At 41.2% G+C, this 10752-nt stretch overlaps 1 protein-coding gene across 10 annotated transcripts in view; it reads left to right on the forward strand.

Annotated features, from left to right (window-relative positions):
• Positions 1–10752, forward strand: part of LOC111867656 — a 39773-nt gene that overhangs the window by 2103 nt on the left and 26918 nt on the right. For 5 of the 10 annotated variants that reach the window (XM_023857681.1, XM_023857682.1, XM_033752759.1 and 2 more), the window contains exon 2: positions 6860–8915. In XM_023857681.1, coding sequence (XP_023713449.1) covers positions 6860–8915 — 2056 coding nt within the window. Of the gene's footprint in view, positions 1–6478; positions 6571–6686; positions 8916–10752 lie in introns of all 10 variants that reach the window. The other 5 variants (XM_023857684.2, XM_023857686.1, XM_033752763.1 and 2 more) reach the window with 2 other exon arrangements.

Genomic DNA, 10752 nt, shown 5'->3' on the forward strand with positions numbered 1-10752 from the left:
GTAAGATATCATGATTAACACAATCGAAAGCTTTTGCTAGATCACAGAAAATCCCTCCCACAATTAATCTGTCATTGAGAGCACTTAAAATATCGTTAGTTAGTTCATAGGTTGCTTTTTCTGTTGTTAGGTCTTTCCTAAATCCAAATTGCTCTTTGACTAATATGTTGTTAGAATTTAAGTGTTCAAGTAGTCTATTATACATAACTTTTTCAAAGACACTTTTTCAAGTGGGGTATCCCAGCTTCTCTTTGTCATTCATTGGCAGGGACAGCTGAGTTCCCATCTCTGGTCCTCACTGAACCCACAACAAACTTTCAGTCAAACCACAGTTTCTTTGAGAAGGGACTTCATCTTTCTGACCAGCTTGTTCTGCTGGATAGATATTTAAGGTCTATTCTCACCATGTGTAATGTCGCTGACATGGAATGGACCAAAAATTAGATTACAAACTTATATTTAAACCATTTACTGATTTTTAAAAGTACTTTTAATTGTTAATATTAATATTTCAAATAATTCTTTATTTTTTAACTTTTTATTCTTTAAAAATTCGGGTGGGGTCAGATGCCTAGTTCCCTGCCCCCTCTTAATTTTTGTTACCCATTTTGTCCCTTGCCTACCAAAATCTGATGTGATGGTAGCTTGTTTACACCATCCAGCAGGGATAGCCACCAAGATGTCAAAACATTCCTGCAGACTTTGCTAGTGCCTGTAGGTGACATATGGCATGAACTAGTTAAAATACATATGAAAATATTCTGTAAGTCAGCTGATTATCCATTCCTTGTCATCGATGTTATGTATAGAGTGAATAGACCTGTCTTCTTCTTGATGGACAGGTTGCTCGTCCTCCTTCCTCAAGAAACCTCTTTTCAGCCTTATTCATATGGCCCCTCATCACAGCCACTGAGAACTGGCAGCTGCATGCACAGCAGCAGAAGACTTAACAGCTGAGACCTCCAGTACAGAAGGAAGAACTTTTTTTGCATTTCTAACAGCAATGTGTCTGTAGCAATCCATTATCAATTACTGATGAACAGCTGAGCCCCCATCACTGGTCCCATCTGGGCATGTAGCCAAGCCACAGCCAAGTTTTCAGATATTTTAAAAAGAGCATTCATTTCTTTACTAGTCTTCTTCTTCATTGGCCTTCATAATCCTTCTTTGTGATAATCAGTTGTTTCACCCCTATCAAGAGACTCCCTTAGTGGAAGAGCCCCACCACTGTCCTGACTGCACCTGGCCAGACCCAAGCTCCAGCCGAGACCTTTATCCCTGAAGGAGAGCCTTGTTCTCTTGGCTGCTTTTTCTATTGGCCAGGCTAATTCCCCTTCTTCATTGTCATGAATCTGAAGTTTTTTACACTCATATCCATAAAAAGTAATAGTACAATAACATTTTGCTTCATAGGTTATTATCCCACAGAATATGATTTGTGTTTACCACATTTAATGCATTGAGTAAAAGTGCAAAGAAGTAAGATTTTAAATTAAATTCACTCATTGTACATGCCTTGGCCTTTGCCAGTACAGTCATTCTTGGTTTGGGCCCAGTCTGGACCCATGACCATATTTATATTCTTTTCGAGATATTTGTATGTTTTAAAATGTGGCCTCTTTGACAAGATGAATGCTTGGAAGTTCTGTCACTGATCTGAGCAGAGCAGTAATTTGCTGCTGGGCTTTGCCAGTCTTCTTATACAAAGGGAATTATTGAAGTATTGTTAATGAACCCACAAGGACTCAGTCATTTGCTTTGAATGGTTTTTGAGAAAAAATATTTTTCTGCTATACCAGGGCTTTACAGTTTGGTTGTCATCTTCATTATCGCAGAGGGAATGAACCTTAGCACTTCCTTGGTATGCAGTGTGATCTTTTATATTACTAAACAGTCTTCTCCTGCCTGTCTTCATACAATGACACAGTTTGATCGCCGTTTCAAATTAAGAGTTGTAAATCAAGATTTATGGATATGAGATTTGGTACATAGAATGTTCAGAGTATGAATAGAGCAGGTTCGCTCAGGGCAGTGGCAGAAGAAATCTTAAAATACAAGTTAGATTTAGTGGGGGTACAGGAGGTCAGATGGGACAGGGGTGGCATTGAATCAGCAGGCGAATATACATTTTTCTATGGAAAGGGGAATGAAAATCATGAATTAGGTACAGGTTTTTTCGTACATAAGAGAATCATATCAGCAGTTAAGAGGGTAGAGTTCATTAGTGATAAGATGTCATATATCATACTAAAAGGTCGCTGGTGTCATATCATCATTATGAATGTTCACGCCCCAGCAGAAGATAAAATGGATGACATAAAGGACAGGTTCTATGAAGAACTGGAACATGTATTTGATAAATTCCTGAAGTACTGTAACCGTACATACCTTGGTGGAAATTATTTAATTGGGCTATGACCTAAAAGGGTTTATGATAGAAAGCTATCTCTCATTTTTTTATTATTTTGTTGCCACTGTGGGACTTGTAAGACGGAGAGGATGATCAGGAAGGGAGGTGTACAGTTGTTGAAAGGGGCCACAGAAGAGGGAATGGTATTACAGTCAGTGATAGGGAGCAGTGCTGCAGAGTAGTTAAAAGAAGCCGCTGAACAGAGAATGAGATTAGAGTGTGTGAGAGGCGGATTGTGGTTGAAAGAAAACGCTGAAGAGAGAATTAGGAGACAGTTGGGGTTAGCGAGTGTGTACGGTCGGCGAGCTAGGAGCGAATTGATGTGGCCAGTGCCAAAAGTTAAGAGAGTCGGAGAGGCTGGCCTGGAGGACTAATGTAATATGTACTATCACTGTTAGCAATATTAATGTAGACAATAATACAAGGTGTGTTCTGCAGAATCCGTGATTCATTAACTCCGATGTGTGTTCCACTCCCATATCTTAAGCACCGGTATCCCTGAGACGAAGAACCAAACCCGAGTGACAGTTGTGGCAGCTACGTAGGCAAGTGGCTGTAGTACCCTATGAAAATTTTGTTAGGAGATTTCAATGCCAAAGTAGGGAGAGAAGACATTTTCAAACCAACGATTGGGAATGAGAGTTTGCATGAAATTACTAATGATAATGGAGTTAGAGTAGTAAACTTCGTTGCATCAAAAATCTTACTGTCAAAAGTACAATGTTCCCGCATCGTAACATCCATAAATTTACTTGGACATCTCCGGATGGGAAGATACACAATCTGATTGACCATATTTTGATAGATAGGAGACGGCATTCAAGTATACTTGATGTCTGATCATTCAGGGCAGCAGATTGTGATACTAACCACTACCTGGTGGTGGCAAAGGTTAGGGAAAGACTGGCAGTGAGCAAACAATTAACGCACAGAGTTCATATGGGGAGGTTCAATCTCAAAAATTAAATGAGGTAGAGGTTAAAGAGCAGCATTGTGTTGGAATCTCAAATAGGTTCGCGGCCAAGGAGAGTCTAGGTTATTAGGAACTAAAGAAGCATAAGTCATGGTTTGATGAAGGATGCTCAGAATTACTAGACCAAAGAAAACAAGCCAAATTGCGTTGGTTACAGGATCCAAGTGAAATACATAGGGATAATCTGAACAACATAAGATGTGAAACCAGGAATTTCAGGAATGAAACGAGGGAGTATCTGAAAGACAAAATCGATGAGCTTGCAATGAACAGTAAGATCAAGAACATTAGAGACCTATACAAGGGAATAAATGACTTTAAAGAGGGGTTACGAACCTAGAAGTAACTTAGCGAAGGATGAGGATGGTGATCTGCTTGCATATTCCCACAACATTTTGAATAGGTGGAAGAAGTACTTCTCTCAGTTATTGAATGTACATAGAGTCAGTGATGTTAGGTAGATAGAAATGCACACAGCTGAGCCGTTAATACCCGATACCAGCCATTTTGAGGTTGAAATTGCTACTGCAAAATTGAAAAGGTATAAATCTCCAGGTAGTGATCAAATTCCGGCAGAACTTATTCAAGCAGGAGGCAAAATATTATGTTCTATGATCCATAAGCTAATTACTTCTCTTTGGCATTAGGAAAAATTGCCTGATCAGTGGAAGGAGTCTATTATTTTACCAGTTAACAAGAAAGGTGATAAAACACACTGTAGCAATTATTGGGGGATATAACTGCTGTCAGCTTCATACAAAATTTTATTCAATATTCTTCTCTCAAGGTTAAGTCCATACATAGATGAAATTATTGGGGCTCATCAGTGTGGGTTTCGACGTAACAGATCAACTACAGATCAGATCTTTTGCATTCGTCAGGTATTTGAGAAAAAATTGGAGTACATTGAGACAATAAATCAGCTATTCGAAGACTTCAAGAAAGCCTATGATTCAGTTAGGAGGGAAGTATTGTACAGTATTCTGATAGAGTTTGGGATACCCATAAAACTAGGTAGGTTGATTAAAATGTTTTTAAATGAAATGTATAGTAAAGTCCGTGTAGGTAAATATTTGTCTGATAAATTTCCTATCCAGAATGGTCTGTAACTAGGAGATGCTCTGTCTCCACTCCTTTTCAACTTTGCTTTAGAATATGCCATTAGGAAGGTCCAGGGAAACCAGGTGGGACTGAAATTAAACGGGACACATCAGCTTTTGGTCTATGCCGATGATTTGAATCTACTGGGTGATAATGCAGATACCATAAAGAAAAACACACAAACTTTAATTGACGCAAGTAAGGAGGTTGGTCTAGAAGTAAACACAGAGAAAACTAAGTATATGTTGCTGTCTTGTCACCAAAATGCAGGGCAAAATCCTGACATACTGACAGAATGTTTTAAAAATGTGGCACAGTTCAGATATTTGGGAACGATGATAACAAATCAAAACCTGATTCAGGAGGAAATTAAGAGGAGATCAAACTCAAGTAATGCTTGCTACCATTCAGTCCAGCACCTTTTTCTTCCCGTCTGCTATCCAAAAACATAAAAATTGGAATATTCAGAACTATAATTTTGCCACTGGTTCTGTATGGATGTGAAACTTGGTCTCTGACATTAAGGGAGGAACATAGACTGAGGGTGTTTGAGAACAGGGTGTTGAGGAGAATATTTGGACCGAAGAGAGATGAAACCACAGGAGGTTGGAGAAAACTGAATGAGGAGCTTCATAACTTGTACTCTTCTCCAAGTATAATGAGAATGATCAAGTCAAGGAGGATGAGGTGGGCAGGGAATGTAGCATGAATGGGGATTAAAGGAATGCATATGGGATATTGGTGGGAAAGCCAGAAGGAAAGAGATCACTGGGAAGACCAAGGTATAGGTGGGTGGACAATATTAAAATTGATCTTAGAGAGATAGAATGGGATGGTATGGATTGGATTGATCTGGCTCAGGATAGAGATCAGTGGAGGGCTCTTGTGAACACAGTAGTGAACCTTCGGGTTCCATAAAATGCTGGGAAATTCTCGAGTAGCTGCATATTTGGCTTCTTCTCAAGAAGGGCTTAGCTCCATAAGAAAGTAAATCAAGATTTAGCCCTGAGTTAAGCACACATGCATCGTTGGGCATGAGGTTAAAGAGTTGAAGGAATGGCACTCAGAACACTGACAGCTCCTCTTGGTATGAGGCAATAAAAGCACTTTATTCACGGGGCTTTGGAAAAACTGTCTACGGAACTTACCAGTCTTGGATAGGAAACAGTGTAGGCTGTTAACATAATTGTTCTGTGACCACTGGACCTTGAGGGGACAGCTAAATAGTATTGGTCTCTTGGAAATTTCCATGTTCGGGAAATGTGAATGCATATTAATTAGAAAACAGTCTTGTGCGGTATGGCGCTGTGTAGCTATTGTGTTAACCGACGTTTCGGAGGAACGTATCGCCTTCATCTTCAGGGTAGAAGAAAAAAGAAGAAAATCTGCAACTGAGGAACCAGCATGAGCAGGTGCTAACAGACTATGTTCCTCTGAAACGTCGGTTAACACAATATCTACACAGCATCACATCCAAGAAGACTGCTTTCTTTGTAGTCGCCGCTGTGAAAACCTCAAATATTATGCATATTAATTAATTTAACAAACTTGCTTTCATCAGGTTCAAAGATTATTATACTAGTATCATCAACAAAGAGAACAGGAGTGTGAAATTGGAAGATTTCTGGTCATATCAAGCGGTTACTACATGGTGCTGAAAATAGGACAGGACTTGTTTTGTTGTTTGTTTATTTCAGCAATATTTGTAGCAACCTAGGCCATATGGCATGACTGTTCTTGCTTTAAATTATGAGCAACTTCAATTAGTATTCATGTTCTTTCTGAATAAGGCATCACTGGGAAGAATGTGTTGACTGTTAAGCAGCTTTACGTAAATAATTCATTTAAATCATGAAATGATGGGCTGTGAAAGTCATTATTGTTATATGAGATTTGAGATTCTCATAGCAGTGACTGTTTTCTGGGATGTGATTCCCTGTAGTCTTATAGAAGATTATCAACATTTTGGAGAAATATACTACTTCCATCTTCAGGTTCGTAGAGTAAGCCGAGCAATCAAGCATGCAGCCTTACTCCAAGACACCAGTAATTTTTTACCAGAGTATATGGCATCACATCCCCGAAGGTAGAACTCTTAATTATTTTTATTGGTGTATTTAATGTAGTAAATACTGTAGGGTAAGGTGATGCAGGTAAAAACAGTCTTTACCTATTTAAGTAGAACTTTTCTCTTCTTTTCAGGCTGTCATCACACGGACCAAATGCCTTATTATAAATGGCAATAGATAAATCATGAAATTCATAATTCATGTTGCTGTTGGTATAAATCAGCTGCATCATGTCGTTTTTTTTTTCTGATTTCACACACCATGTTGGTGATGCTGTAACTCTCTTTAACTGATGTGTGTTCATAGTATTGTCCAGTGGAACTTCGACATGAGCAATACAGCAACCAAATGGATATTAGTAAGCGTGGGCCATTATTTGCTCAGCTGGCTCCAGAGAGGTGGCAGAATCTGGAAACAGTGAGAGCACTTCATCAGACAGTAGTATCTCTCCGTGCTGCCTTGGACAACACTCGTGCAGAACTGCAGCTTCTCCGTGACAAAGTTCAGAATCACGTTGACTCCAATGTGTATATTGAAACTATTGAGAAACTGTCTCTAGAAAATCATATTTTGCGGCAAAGAGTTCTTAACAGAGACGGAGCTCCAGAATACATACAGCAGCTTGAAGAAGTTTTGGCTAAAGGAGGATTAGAGGCAATAGAAATTGATACAAAATACATGGAGCCACCTAAATGTGAAGAAGTTAAGGATAGTCAGAAGGTAGTAAATGACACTTCTGTTGAAGAGGTTGAAACATCTGTTCAGCCAGGAGAGGATCATTCAGAAAAAGAGAAAGGTGATTCTCCAGAGAAATCCTATCACAGGGAACCAAGCATGAGATCTATGTCAGAAGAAGACCAGTCATTGTGCAGTGAAACAAGTCAGCATGAAGTTGGAACACCCCAAGGAAGCAAGACAGCAGGAGAGTCAGATAATGACTCAGAAGAACTTGATGACATTGAACTTATTTTTACTACTGAAGAGACCAAAGAATTGGGAGTTCTGCAGGAAGACTTGGTATCTATCACAGATACAGATGCATGGCAACCCAGTGAAACACCAGTTCTTCTCAAGTTTGCTGAAACAGATCAGTTTGATGAGGCAACTGAAGATGCTTTGGAGGTTGATGGCAAAGACAAAAAGCCTGGAGATGAAAATGATAATGATAATGACAAAGTTCAATCTAACTTGTCTAAGATGTGGACACAATCTGTGTTGGTTGAGACAGACATTTCAAAGTGTGGAGTTGTGGATGAAACTGAAATTCCAGGACGTACGTCACGTAGGAATACCATGCCGAATCCTTTGGTTTACCAACCTATCATTCACAGAGAAGCTCTCGCAGGAAGTAAGAGTCAACTTCTAGGACTGGCTCCAGCCAGTCCAAGACCTCTGGTTGTCAAGTTTGCTACTTCTCCAGCAGGACAGAGTCACAGGAATGGAAAACATGAATACAGAAAATCTCCCATGAGACCAATTCTTGTAGAAAGGAATGCTTCTAAACGGGAGTCAGAGGCACAAACTGATATCACAGCTCTTCCCTCCCACTGGAAATCTGAAAGTTATTTGGCACACAAAGTTTCCCACAACTTCACCACTTTGCCCTCCAAATTTGCTTTGCCTATGCAGCAGACAGCACACAGCAAATACTCCCTCAGACTGTCAGACAAGACTCAGGAAGCTAGACGTACCCTTCTGTCAGATATTAATTTCACTAGCATGGTCCCAGAACTCTCCCGAAGTGCAGATCATTTGAGTCAGGAGGGTGTGGAACCAGAAGGTTCAGATCAAGGCACTAATATTGCATCAGAGTTGTGCAGAAATTATCCTCGTGCTTACTCGTACATGAAGAACACAGAAACGGGCCACTTAACTGACAATTTAGTGTCACCTGGGTACCTACATTCTAGAGAATATGGCAAAGATTCTTGGACACACTGCAGCTGTGCACATAACAACTTAATGCATTATGGAAGTATGACAAACAAAGCTCATATAGAATGTTATCCAAGTATACCGCGGTATCGAGGATCCCTTACCTCTATTCCTGCACATGCAACATATGAGTATTCAGATGCACGGAAGAGGCATTCCTGGAAGCCCACATCAGAGATGTATCGGAGTTGTTCCATGACTCAGAGACCAACTTGGGGTTCAGTACCTTCATCGCCAACCCATAATCATCACTCTCGATGCATTCAGTTCTCACCATCATATACAACTCCTCACTCAGATGTGAATCTGTACTCCTCAAGATATTGGGCAGCTGTGCGTGATGCTCAGTGTTCTGGATTATCAGGTGTCAAGAGTACAAAGTTATCCACTACTAAGAGCAGGGCTAGGAACAAGGTCACTTTCCAAGGTATGAATAGCTGAACTAGTGGCAAAGGTCATTGATAGTCATAGCATTTGTACTTGAAAACACTATGGTACAACATAAAAATTGCCTCTGAAAAACTTTAGTAAGGTTTATATGTGATTGTGGGACTCTGTACAGAGTGTCCCAGGTGTTTGTTGCCATACTTCAGGAGTGTACTGAGGGTTCCCTATAGAACAACTCTGAAATATGAACCCATGTCCACAAACGTAAAATAGCAGCACTAGGGTGACATTTAATATTTTGTTTAAACTTTGCGCCCTCCATTTTCAATGCATGCGTTACTTCAACGAAAGGAACTTTGGCACACCCTTTCAAATATTCCAGGTGTCTCACAGATCACGCCACATGCAACAAGTATTCTGGCCAGTAGCTCAAATTCATTATCCACAGGCATGTCATAGATCAGGCTTTTCACATGGCCTCAGATGAAATAGTCCAGAGGCGTCAGGTCTGGTGATCGGGGTGGCCAAGGCACTGGGGCTCCTCTTCCTATCCAATGACCATGAAAAGCAGTATCCAGGTAGTCTCTTGATACAGTGCCAAAGTGTGCCAGCGCTCCGTCATGCTGTATCCACATTTGCCTCCACACAATCAGTGGCATGTCTTCTAGCAAAGTCAGAAGGATACGTTCCAGGAACACCTTGTAAAAGGTCCCATTGAGTCGTGGTGGTAGGAGGAAACACCCAATCAAGTGATCGCCGATGATGCCCGCCCAGACATTGACAGAAAATTGCGCCAGATGGTAACCAACTACAGTAATGTTGGGGTTTTTGTCAGCCCAAACATGGCTGTTTCAACAGTTGAACCAGCCATCCCTTGTAAACTGCACTTTGTCTGTGAAGAATACATGTGTGGGGCTCTTGTTGTGTAGTATTGTCATTACTCCTATGACAACCCACTTCTTCGGAACGGTTTGTTGGCCCTGAAAAGGACCGTGGCTGCTGAGATGCTTGACTGGTGAGGTAGCGTGGCGCGCGCCGGTAAGATGAAAGGCTAGTCGTTGAGCGTGGTCGTAGGAGCCATGAGGCAGTGGCTACGCCAGATGCCCAGTGGGTCGGACCGTAACACGACCACCAGCGAGTCCAGGCACGGTGCCCCAGTGAGTCGGGTGTGAGAGCACCGGAGGGCCGAGGCAGTCGTGCCTGGCGCAGCCTGCGATGCCTCCGAAGACCGAGCGCTGGCGACGAAGCCTACTGGCTGATGCTGCTTAGTGTGGCTAGCTCGTAGACTGATGGTGAACTGCGTGACTCGGCTGAGTCTGAGTCTGAGTCACGTTGCAACTGACGGTCAGTCAGTCTGTCTGTCTTGGTGTCGAGCCCCAGCTGGGGCTCATGACCAGATATTTCTTTTGAATGAAAGTTACTGTCTTGTCTATGTGTAGCGCCCTCTCTGACGAGAGGTCGGGTCTGTCATTTGTTAGTCAGTCTGTATTAAGTCCATTGTCTGTATTTACATACATTTACAAATAAACACTTATTCCTTACTTCTATGTACAATATATACACGGCCTCTGTCAGTCCAGGCTAGGTACAGCAGATTATGCCCTTTATATATGTGTATATATATATATATTTCCTAGTAGTATCAGCTACCACGGCAGTCTATTCACTTGAACGGTCGTATGCCTGACCGCCGCCAAGTTTAAGCCTCTTATACTTTCTGTGTCGGGCTTCGCCTTGTCCGATGTTGCGAACATTCTCATTATCATGATTTTGTATGACTTCTGCTTGTTGCCTGCATAATTTTGTTATGTAATCATATACGTACGGGATTTTGAATGCCATGTGCAAATCGCGGACCGGTGTGCGCCTTGGAAAAT

The sequence above is a fragment of the Cryptotermes secundus genome, unplaced genomic scaffold (genome assembly GCF_002891405.2).
Source record: "Cryptotermes secundus unplaced genomic scaffold, Csec_1.0 scaffold931, whole genome shotgun sequence".
Classification (NCBI taxonomy): domain Eukaryota; kingdom Metazoa; phylum Arthropoda; class Insecta; order Blattodea; family Kalotermitidae; genus Cryptotermes; species Cryptotermes secundus.